Below are 12,574 nucleotides of genomic sequence, written 5' to 3'. Positions count from 1 at the left end.
CTCTATGCATTAATTGCACTGGCATCCTATTGGACTTGATGGTACATTTCCTGATCTGTATTCCATATTTTAGCTAAGCTTCTATTATTGTGCTCTAGAGAGATTTGACCCTCCTGACTTCCCCTTTCAACTTCAGAAAACATGACTTTGTCTTTCTTGGCAATTTTCCACTGAGATATGTTGAATTTGATAGCACTGTGGCTGTTCTTTCCAATCACTTGAAAAATGCTTATGTCTTGCACCAGGTCCTGAGTGCCATTTAGGATTAAGCCTGGGTTCACCTCCCCCCTGATCATATCTAGGATTTAGGGCAGCTTCCCACAACCTGGTACCCCCAGATGTGTTGGACTACAAGTTTGATCGTCCCCAGTGGGGTGCTGGAAGTTTTGATCCAACACATCTGAAAGACACCCGGTTGAGTAAGACTGGTTTAGGGCATCTAGAAAGTTTATATCTGTCATAACCAGAACATGCATTTTCCCAGTATATGTGAGGTTAAGTGAAGTCATTCATTCATTCATTCATTCATTCATTCATTCATTGTATTTATATCCCGCCTTTTTTCCTCTTGCAAGGAACCCAAGGCGACTTACATTATCCTCCTCCTCTCCATTTTATCCTCACAACAACAACCCTGTGAGGTGGGTTGGGCTGAGAGTGTGTGACTGGCCCAAAGTCACCCAGTGAGCTTCCATGGCCGAGTGGGGACTAGAACCCGGATCTCCCAGCTCCCAGTCCATCACTCTCACCACTACACTACACTGGCTCTCATTCATTACTACTAGGGATATACGGACTGTGTAAAATCTGCTCCGTTTGTGTTTCGCAGATTGCCAGGTGCCTTGTGTTCCATCGTCTGCTCACAGACAGATGCGAATTTTTTTCCGTCATGTGGAAAAATACACAAATAACTTCGTAAGAGTTTTCATAACAATTCACAAAATTTACCTTAGTCCATAACATTTTTTATATTGTCTCCCATTCCATTCAACTTCTCCTCAACACGCAAATTTTCCTACAAATAAATATGCGTAAATTTTGGGAAAGGAAAAAAAAAAAATCTGAAAGTCCTTGGATTCTTGCGCGGCCCGAGGGGGTCGCTCTGCAGCAGATTCCGCAGGTCGGATTCTTAGAAATCCGAGCTCCTTTTAGTCCGTCTTGAATTTCTCCAGCATCTCTAATTACTACACTGTCTCCTTAGGATGCTCTCCATCAAGTTCACCCTGAGCATTTTAGTCAGGGAGGAGGCAATACATTACATACATTCAAGTAATAAATTATGGTATTGCCACGCACAGCAATTCATCTGCCCCTTTTGAGATTCCTAGTTTCTTTGACTCTATACTGTTTGATCTACAGAGCAAAACCAACCCCAGTACACTCCTCCCTCTCCTTCCTATGGAGTTTGTATCCAGACGTAACTGTATCCTACGGGTTCTCTCCATTCCACCCGAGCACTCTTATGATGACTCTGTCCCATGCGGGCTCCAGGCTTCTGAGGGCTCTTGTATGAGACAGCCTCCATGGACCCCTCCCTCAGTGAGTCTCCCCTCTCACCGCCACTGTCACCAGCTGCCACTGCTCCTACTCCTCTGTCCCATCATTGCCACCACTCGTTTGCTTGGCAGGCAAAGAGCCACTGAAAAGGTCAGTGGTGGCATCCGCTGCATCGCCTTTTCAGCTTTGCCAGGGCCAGAGCGAGAGGCAGGTGAACAGACAGGTTGCAGAGTTGAGGAGGAGGAGCAATGCCACAGGATGCTTGTCAGTGGGCTCCTGCTGGGGGCAGGCTACATATCCTACACAGAACTGAGCTGCGCTTCACCGGCCTGAAAACTGGGGTGTACCTCTGAGGAGACACACACAGAACTGAGCTGTGGCTTGTATGACTTTTGGGGAAATGTCCACATTACATCTGGACATGCCCACTTTGGCTGGGCGCCACCCACTGACCTGGGCTCCACCCACTGCGCTTGTTGCCCCCTGCTGGAATGCAGACCCCAAGACCCTTCCCAATTTGGAATGTGGTCCTGGGCCAATAAAAGTTTGCCACCCCTCCAGATTTTTGCCAGCCCTTGGGCAAGACACCCTCAAGAATCTACCTTCTCACTGATAGTGCCACCACCTGCACTTGCTTCTCTTCCTCATCACATCTACCACTTGCTTGCTTGACAGGCAGAGAGCCAGCAAGCAAGCAGGCCTGCTCCTCCTCCTCACCATCTCCGTTGTCTGGGTCAAGAGTGAGAGGCAGGTAAAAATGCAGGTTACAATGGTGAAGAGTAGCAGCGAGCCCAGGAGACTCCTGTCAGTGAGTCCCTGCTGGATTGCAGGTCCTTGGCAAGTACCCAACCATGCCTACCCTTGACGCCCCTGCTTTAGCCCAAACCTCTGAATGGCTTCTCCCAGTAGCTTCACACAGACGTTAAAAAAGCACGATCCACTAATTCCGTTGGGCAAATAGTGGATTAAGACCAACAAGTGGGTCACAAAAATGTTTAGCAGGCAGGAAAACAGTCCCAACTTGGTCACGTGAATTATACTATATGTGTTTACATATATGTTGTGGTTCAATCCCTTCCACACCCCAGATTCTGGGAATTGTAGTTTGGTGTGGGTGCTAAGACTTATTTGTTTGAAATTTTTACCTCCCACAGACTACATTTCCCAGGGTTCCCTAGAAAAAAGGAATGGTGGATAAACTCATATGTTTGCAACATAGCTATATGACAGGGTTCTCTTAGGGCCAAATTAAACCTTAGGATGCACATCTAAACACTTACTAGGGAGTAAAGCAATGGAGAGTGTTTTTTTATTATTTAAAAAAAATATTGTCTCCCGTGTGTGTGTGTGTGGGGGGGTGTATGTGGAATTTTGGGATAAAGATAGGTAGGGGGGAAGCTTTCAAGAAACCCATCTGGAACCAAAATGGTCCCGATCTGAATCAGGGCTGTACACACTTTGAAGTGAAGTAAACTGATCACATATAGTAGAGTGTGATTTCACTTAGGGCCAAACATTTAGTGAAGGAGATGGAAAACAAGAAACATGTGTTAAAAAACTACAACTAGGTCCCTTGTTATAGGTGAGGGCTAAAGGACAGGGCGTCATCCCAGGTCTGAAAAGATTATTATTGTTCCATACTAGTCTGTCCACTGCCATGTACTTCTCTATCTTAATACAAACTGTAGTGCAGTTGTTAGTCTGTTACTTTCCCCGAAGACGCATGTACAAGATGTACTGAACTCGGTACTATGGAATACAGTCACTTAGTCCTTTTTCAGCTTCTCCTAAACACAAACAGATGTATAGATCAATTGACCTTATTTCACTTGCATTTAGCTTATCTATCACTTGCAACTGTATCTGGACACTTGCCAGATGTGAAACTGGTCCACAGCTGAAAAGAACATTATTTGAGAACATGATTCTCCAAGAGGAGAGAGATCACAAGGATGGATTTGGATTGAGGCAGGCTAGCAATTCCTAGAAGAGTTGCCAGCTTGCTGGCTTTTAACATTTTTTCCCCAATATATTAATTTCACTCCCGATGCAGAATGCTAATTTTTTTTTTTAGCACAGGTCCTCATCATGGCAGTGGGGTCATGACACTTACTTAGCTGACATGCCCAGATATTGCTTCAGTAATTGTATTTGAAAATGGACAGTTTTCACAGCCAGGGCTGGTTGGGGTGTAAATTAAGATTCAGGATGCAATCCTAAACACTTACTAGGGAGTCAATCCCGCTGAGCTCTGTAAAAATGCAAACTGCTGAGTATACAACTCAAGTCAAATACAGACACTAGCCTCTGAACTTGGAGCCTTACGGCCATCCAATACAGAGCGGGAGGAGTGGTGGAGGCAAGCTCCACCTCTGCGTTTCCCCGCTCTGCATTTTAGCGAGATGGGCGTTCTCACCTGTCCAGCTAAGGCGTTGGGGAGGGAAGGAGGCTGGGGAAGCCGGAGGTTTCATCATCAGCCAGCCTCCCCAATCTCCTTCCCGTGCCACCCATGGAAACACCCCCAAGGTCACTGGCATGGTTCTCTCCAAGTTGGCTGCGAGCGGGAGGGGGCGGGGAGCTCAGACTCCTGGGTGCAATGTCGGAGTGGTGTCCAAACTATCCTATGGCCCCCCCAGATTCTGTCTAGGGGCCATAGGATTGCTCTCCCCGGATTGCACTGAACATCTGTGATTATATGCCATTTACTTGCTATTAAATCCCACTGAACTTACTCCCAGTTAGAGAGGTGAAGGCCAGTAAAAAACACAGAAAAAATGAGGGGGGAACAGTTTTACTCCTTTGTTTCATAGGGATTTTTGGACAACTTGGGGGAAAATTTTCCTCTGAATTTTTCTGTTCCCCCTACCCTATTCCCCCTCCCCAGCTGTCAATCTCTACTCCCAGCAAGGGGTAGAATGGGATGGGAGGAGGTATCAACAGCCTAGCTACTGGTAGGCAAGGAATTCCTATACTTCCCAGCCAAACACACAGGCTTTCTCAAACAAACTTAACCCCCCAACATTTTTAATTCTACCTCTCTTGCATAACTAAGCATTAGTAATTTAAGGTGCATGGCTGGCTGGGGAATGCTGGGAATTGTAGGACTTTTTCCCCTCTAAACATGCATAGGATTGTGCTTTTAATTTGATTTCTCCCTATGTCATGTACTGGAAGGGAGAGTAAGCGTATAGTTTTCCAAAAACACTTAAGAATATTAGGGCACAGTCCTATGGGGATGGCCATAAGCCTCCAAATTCGGAGGCTTACGGCCATCCAAGGCAGAGCAGGAAGAGCGGCAGAGGCAAACTTCACCTCTGCACTCCCCCTGCGCTGCACTTTAGCTAGACGGGCATTTTCGCCTGTCTAGCTGAGGCATCAGGGAGAGGGAGGGAAGGAGGCTGGGGAAGTCTGGGGTTAGCTCGTATCCCTGCTTCCCCAGTCCCCTCCCCTCCCACCCACAGGAACACCCCCTTTCTGTCCTCTCCGAGGTTGCCTTTGCGATCTCGGAGAGGCAGCCGGTGCAGTTCTGTCCACGCTGGCTGGGAGGGGGTGGGGAGCTCAAACTCCTGGTTCCAAGGTCAAAGCACTGTCCCCGACCTCGGATCTAGGAATCCGAAGTATGCTTTGGCCCCTCAGATTCCATCTAGGGGCCCAAGGATTGCTCTCTACACCTTTCAAATTGCTCTCATACATATTAAATATTGAATTTTATTGTTCTGTATTTTTTATCTTGTACATACTGCCTGTAGACCATTTATTAAGTTTGAAGGATCCAACATCAAAGAATGATTGACTGACTTATAAAAACCAAATAACACTGACATAAGCATACTACTATATCATGTCATGATAAAAATAATGAACAACTGTCAATTCGCCATTGAATTTTATAACCAACATCCAACCAATGAATTATACATATTGTTGATGATGCACGGGAATCTGGATTCATTCACTGGCAATTACTACACTCTCTGGTTTGTAACCACAGACCCAAACAGATTCATAACAAGAAGAATGTTATGAGGAAACAGAGAAAATTCTTAAGGAGTAACCAACCCATGTTAACCTATTCTAGCCATGATCTGATTTAGCTTCAGCACATTAGCTACAGGCCAATAAAACAAGTAGATAATAATCAGAAATGTTAGCTCATTTCATTCTACTTATAAAAGGCTTAGAGGAAGGTTGCAAGACAAACATCTGGCCCACCTGATTATATACATATTCACACATTGTAATTCTCATCTGCTGTAATCAGCCAGCTTTTCCTGCTGCAAAGAACTTATTTGGAAACCCTGTTGCCACCCCAAGGAAATACCCACAAAGTATATGACTGCAGTCTATTTGTATTATTATGATGGTGAGCAGGATATTACATATTACTCTAAAGGGGAGACAGTATTAGTCAGTAATAATTATTGCAATGTATTATAGATGGTGCTGCCTTTGAAACTGTCTGGAAACTTCAGCTAGTCCAAAACAGGGTGGCCACATTGCTAACTGGGACTGGCCAATATGATTGTATTATATCATCTCTGGCAGTCCATTTCCAGGGCCGATTCAAGCTGCTGGTATTAACCTTTAACGCCCCCAATGGCTTGAGGCCAGGTTACTTGAAAGAGAACCTCCTCCCATGTAAACCTCCCCGGTCCCTAAGGCACTGCCAGCTCCAGGTTTTGGAGGGCCCTTGGGTGAGAAGGTCCTACCTTACCACCATTGTCAACAGCTGCCATTGCTCCTCATCGTGTTTCTCATCATTGCTACCATTTCCTTGCTTAACAGGCAGAGAGCCAGCGAGCAAGCAGGCAAGGGCATCTCCTGCTCCTCCATCTCAGCATCACCATTATCTGGGTCAGAGAGAGAGAGGCAGGTGAACAAGCAGGTTGCAGTGGTGAAGAAGAGGAGCAACTCCAGGGGGCTCTTGTCAGTGGGACCCTGTTGGATTCTGGACCCTCAGCAGCTGCCCAACTACACCTACCCTTGATGTTGGCCCTACCCTAGGGTCATCTTCAGAGGCCCCCCCCTCCAGATGCCCTCACCCAATGGGACGAGGCATGTAGCTACCAGAGAGAGGGCCTCTTCAGTAGTGGCACCTTGGCTGTGGAATGCCCTTCCCAGAGAGACTCGCCTGGCAACGACACTGTGATCTTTTAAGGGTACAATCCTATGCATGTTTAGACAGAGAAGAGGCCTACAATTCCCAGCATTCCCCAGCCAACATGGCTGGCTGGGGAATGCTGGGAGTTGTAGGCCTTTTCTCTGTCTAAACATGCATAGGATTGCGCCCTAAAAATGTTAATGCTTTTTTAGATCCTTGCACTGCTGTTCCTTTTAGTCTGGTTTATTCTTTGGGTGGTCTCATTTAAGAATTTCACATTTGTGTTCTATTGTTCTTACATTTTATGGCTTTACCTCTGTTTTGTGAACCAGCTAGGGAGCTCTAGCAGTGCAGAAATGTAGTTAATCAGTATATAAAATAAAATCCAGAGTAGTAATGTTGATACCTTTGATCAGCCCAACACTGAAATGCATCTTCTCTGCCTCTGAAGCAATGTTAACAGTACAATCCTATACATGTCTACTCAGAAGTAAATCCCATTGAGTGTAATGGGGTTTACTCCCAGGCAGGGGATAAAGGTCTGCCGCCTAAGTAGATGCTATCATTACATATTTTCCTCCTCCCCTTCACCAAAAACATGCAACACAAACAGAACACTCTTTCCTTCCTAACAGCAGCAACTTTTTGAGGCGTTTGCTGCTGTCAGCAACAGTGTGAATAATTTTATTCAGGCAAGCAATGGATACTTTTACGGTTTGTTTTCCTCTACAGAAATGGAGAGGAACAGGAGCAGAAAAGACGAAGAAAAAAAGTCACTCGGCTCGCAAGGGCAAAGACTCAGCGGTAGAAGGTTCAGCCCGAGGCATTTCCACACAGGGCTGGAAAGGATCCTGCCTGAGACTCTTGAAAGCAGCTTCAATACTAAGCAAGACAGGCCTTATATAAAACGGATCCCTGATCCTGGCCTGCAGTAATCCAACTCTACCCACGCCCATTCTGCGCTACAGGACAAGTAACACATTATTTTCGTAAAAACACATGGAATCTTTTTGAGACATTCACCCCCACAGCGGAAAGGATGATAAGAGCAAATGCATGTTTGGAAATCAGGCAAACACACACATAATGGTGGAAGCAGCTATAAGGGTACAACTTGATTAGACACACATCATAGCCCCATGGAGAGAGCAAAAGAACTACTGGTCCGGAGAGTCTAGGTTCCAGATCCACCTCTGCCACAGACTGAATGTGTGGCCTTGGACACTATATTTTTAGCTTCACGGCCTCATCTGCACTTTGGAGGTCACAGCAAGCTTGAACAAAGCACACTTCAAATTAAAGAATGCAATATAAAAAATAAGCAATAGCAGGGGCAGCATTCAGTAGGTCTCAATCTTGCCTCTTCCTGTAAAAGCATCAGTTAGCCCCTACATTGCCCCAATGCACCCTTCAGGATCTTTCCAAAGCCTTATTCAGCGGTGCTGTCGGGGTAGAAGTCTAGGGTGCCACTCTACAGAAGGAAGAGGAGGCCTCCCAACGACAGCAGGGATATACAGTAGCACCTGAAGAAAGACACACGCCCTGTAAGTCCAGCGCCTGAAATGACCTCGCCTCTGCACTGGCCCTATGGGTGACAAAACACTTTGGAACCTCTTCATCCTAAGTTCTCTTTCAAGCCTAGCATCCTAGGGGAAAGAGAAATGGAAACCTACGGCATTGCTCTGGAGCAGGGTCTCAGCCCTGGGCCTGGGGACAGGGAGACATAGTCCCACTACATCCGCACAAGGGGTTTCAGATGGAGGGGTGCCCGGTGGAGCCGAACTCCTTCCTTCTTTGTCCCAAACACCTCGCAGGGGATCCCAGCACACAGCGTCCTCCTACATTTGACTCCATTTCTCCCCCTCCGCCCTGCTCTGCCCATTCACTTTCACACACTAAAAATGCATTTCGAGAGGGCAGCCATCAATCTGGACTCCAGAGAGCTAGACAAAACTATACGTGCCTTTGTTTGATAAAGACATTCCCCATGAAGAGAGAACTGGAGTGGGGGGGGGGGAGATAAGGACACCATGATGCAGGCACCTGAAGAAGACACTTGAGCGAATGGGAAGTAACATTCCCGCCCCATCCGCTCTGCTCCTGGGATCATTCTCCCCCTCCCACCAGGACATGCCCTCGAAGAAATACGTTTCTTTTTCTTACTGAGGGGGCTCCACTTTTGGGGCGGCTGCAACCTTTCATCTGTGCATGAAATTGCAGTGCATGAGAAGCTAAGGCAGAGTGAAAGGATTGCTCTCTGAAGGCAACGTGGGTTCCCACTCGGCCTCCCCCTTTTCTCCAGAAGAGAGAAAGAGACAGACAGACACAGACAGAGCTTTCCGGCACCCTAGAATTACAAAGATATGTATGCGCAAGACTCATTCACAGGATTCCCCCTTCCCAGCAAACCCCCGCCGTACAACATGTTGCTGCTTCCAGGGCAGCAGACCCAAACAAGCTCGCCCAAGACCCTATTTTAAAAACAACTCTGTAAAAAAACTGGCCCCAAGTTCCCACCCTGGAGGATTTAAGTTACCCAGAGTTATAAATACGAAGATGATTTTCTCTCTCTCTCGTCCACTCCACCACCAACCAAACTTGGGCGGCTTCTTCTCCCCCCCGCTCCCACACGTCTCGGATCCGCATTATACCCGCGGTGAGAAAACATCAGAGCACCCACCGCGGCTTCTCCGCCCGGAGCCCAGAGTTGCAGCAACACGAGCAGCGCCAGGCAGCCGGACCCCGGGCTCCGCTTCATCCTTCTCCTCCCTTCCTCAGCAGTCTCGCGAGTTCCCCGGCTGGCTCTTCGGGGCTGACATGGTCTTTGCAAAAGAGGGAAAGGGGGGAAAAAAAGAGGGAGGAAAAAAAAGGGGAAAGGGCTGAGCTGGGCTGGGCTATGGAGGAGCGATGCGCCCGCTCGTCCCTCCTCCGCCTCCGCTCACCCCCTCCCTTCGCCGGGCAAACGCTCTCGTCTGCTGCTGTGACTTGCAGACTTGTCCTCGCTCCAAAAAGGAAAAAAAAGCCGCTCTCCCGGGACTACTTTGCCCCCATAAAAGGCAGGTCGGGATTCATCCGCCTCACTGCCCTACTGGCTGCGGCGGGGTGATTGTTCAGGGATCTCGTCCGGTTGTGAGGAAAAAGTTTTCGACGGGGCGGGCGGGGGAGACTCCCAGAGTCACGCCAGGTAATCCAACGTGAGATAAAACTGAGCGCTTTTCAGGTTCGCTCCGACTCTCTCTCTCTCTCAATCTGGGTAGTATCCAATGTTAAGTCTTACGTAGAGGAGACGCACTGAAATGGACGAGCCTTCGATTAGTCGCAGCATTTCAGTGGGTCTACTCTGCGCTGGACTAAAACTGGCTACGATCCTGTCTCTCCAGTTTTATCAGTTCTCTCGCTCCCCCGTTCTAATATTTGTGCGTCACGATCGGTTTACACCCTTTGAAGGGTGCGAGCCTGGCGACACATCAAATAATCGATGTAAGAGGCAAAGCATTGTATCCAATGTTAGCCTAATCTAAATCCCATTCATCTCAATGGGTCTACTCTACATGGGATTAACATTGGCTATGTATCCAAAGGTAGGCCCTATGGTAGTAGCCAATGTTAGCCCTACATAGACTAGACCCACTGAAATGCATGAAACTTAATTTAGGCCTGCCTCATTTCAGTCTCATTCATTTTAATGGGTCTACTCTACAGTACAAACATTGGATACAACCCAATGTGTTTTAATCCCAAATGTAATAGGGTGTGTTTTCCCGAGAGAATGGTAAGAAAAAAGGAAACTCCTCATTATTATTATTTTGCTGGAGTCTTTGCTGGAGAGCCACTGTGGTGCAGTGGCTAGAGTGTTGGACTGGGAGCCTGGAGATCCGGGCTCTAGTCCTCACTCGGCCATGGAAACTCACTGGGTGACTTTGGGCCAGTCACAGACTCTCACCCCAGCCCACCTTGCAGGGTTGTTGTTGTGATAAAATGGAGGAGGAGGGGGATTATGTATGACACCTTGGTTTCCTTAAGGAGGAAAAAAGCAGGATATAAATGTAATACATAAAATAAATTTCAGATCAGATACCTTGTCTGGTTGGAATTTTATCAGACTAATGTCTACTCAGAAGTAAGTCCCAGTCATGCCAACTCAAGCTGGTATAGGACTGCAGCCTTTCGAATCAATACCTCTAGGATCTGGCTCCACTGCATGCATACTTACTCAGGAGTAAGTCCTCTATAGCGCTAAGCAGGACTTCTTCCCGAGGAGACACCCAGGCATAGGACAGGAGTATACCTCTCAGCATCCCTTCAGATAGTAAGCAGAAAATGTGACATTTCTACGGCTGAAATCTTAAACGCACTTACTACAGAGTAAGCCCCATTGAGCTGCATGGAGTTTACTTCTAAGCATCCATGCATAGTTCTAAGGTCTTTTAAATTTGGTGCCTGTTTTTAATTGACAGGGAAAACAAAAACGAATCTATAAATAACACATTTCATCAGTCAAAGATCTCTGGAAAGAATAGAGGTATAACCGGTAGGAAGTCCAGAGTTGGAGGTCTCTGGTTAACTCAAGCCAGTACATGTCTGCTTATAAGCCCCATTAAGTTCAATGGGCGTTCGTGCAGGTAAGTGGGTGTAGGATTGAAACATCAGTTTGGGTCGCACAACTGCTGTTTTGAACACGAGAGAGAGAGAGAGAGAGAGAGAGAGAGATGGTAACGATCCAACCAAAGTTAAATATTTTTAAACACCTTTGAGTTCAATGGCAGAGTTGAGAATGTCTACTCAGAGATACATTCCATTGAATTCAGTGGAACTTACTCCCAGGTAAGCATGTACGGGACTGCAGTATTAACACTGCACTCCTATACATATCTACCCAGAAGTAAGCCCTCTGTTCAATAGGACTTACTCCCAGGCAAGTGTGTAGAGAGGTGCAGCCTAAATCTCTCTCATTGAACTCAATGGGCCTTCGAAGTGCTGGGTACTAAGACTAGATCGGGGCCATATCGGTAGATATTTGAACAGCCTGCCCAGAGTACACCTTTACATGAGGATAAGGATAAACTCAATGGGATGTACTTCTGAGTAGACATGAACAGGACTGCAGACCTATGGGCTTGCGGGCTGTCTCAAATAAAGCTGGTTAGGAACGACGGGTAGAATCCACAATAAGTCCTACCTAGAGTAGATCCACTGAAATGAATGGGGCTGAAGTTAATCATGCCTAAATTATATTCATTTCAATGGGCCTACTCAAAATAGGGTTTACATTGGAGTTTACCTAATGGTCTCTGTCGCGCAGTCACCCCCACCCCCCAACATTTTGTCAAATCGGCTGCAGGCCACAAAATCGACTCCAGAATCAAGAATGTAGCACAACTGTAATTAAAACATAAACTGTAATTAAATCATAAATTGCGTTTCCAGATTTCGACCCTCTCAGTTGGGGGGAAACTTGGATGCTCTGTTTAATGGTCCTCTTTGAGGGACCGTCTTCGCTCCCTCTGCGTCTTTTTAAAGACGTGATGGGGGGGGGGGGCATCTCTACACCAGCCTAAAATCCTGCCCTTGGCTTTTTCTCTAAACCGATTTGCAGGGTCTGCCTACTCAGAAGTAAACCGCACTTAGTTCAACCTGGCCTTCCTTCCGAGTATAGCGCCCTTAGGGACGCCTCTCTTTTCAAGCACCTGATCCACCTGAATGAAAACGATAAGCCCTTTGCACCACACTTACCTGGAAGCAAATCCCAGTGAACTCAATGGGACTTACTGCCGAGGAGACATGCACAGGACTGCGCTGGCAAGGCGCATGGAGCTACCCTGGGAGTGGCAAATCTTTCACTCTCCCAGGAGCAGCGGGCTGAAATCCTCGAAGGACTCTGCGTCCAGGGCAACCCTGGACGACTTGACTCAAGAGGATCGGGGCCGGGGGAAGGGAGGGTTCATCCGCGGCCCTACAACCCCACTTCAGTTGCTA

General features: G+C 47.2%; 1 protein-coding gene across 1 annotated transcript in view; it reads right to left on the bottom strand.

Annotated features, from left to right (window-relative positions):
• The window catches only part of COL4A5 (collagen type IV alpha 5 chain), a 186,331-nt gene extending 176,482 nt beyond the window's left edge, over positions 1–9,849 (bottom strand). Inside the window, exon 1 of the mRNA XM_084814113.1 lies at positions 9,279–9,849. Within this exon, the coding sequence (XP_084670239.1) occupies positions 9,279–9,356 (78 nt within the window). The 5' untranslated portion in view covers positions 9,357–9,849. The remainder of the gene's footprint in view (positions 1–9,278) is intronic.
• Between the last annotated feature and the right edge of the window lie 2,725 nt (positions 9,850–12,574).

This window comes from Heloderma suspectum, chromosome 9 (genome assembly GCF_057233095.1).
Source record: "Heloderma suspectum isolate Gila_16-S chromosome 9, 16-S_ref, whole genome shotgun sequence".
NCBI classification, from domain to species: Eukaryota; Metazoa; Chordata; class Lepidosauria; order Squamata; family Helodermatidae; genus Heloderma; species Heloderma suspectum.
Note: the sequence above shows the minus strand (reverse complement) of the source record. Positions and strands in the feature narration are given on the sequence as shown.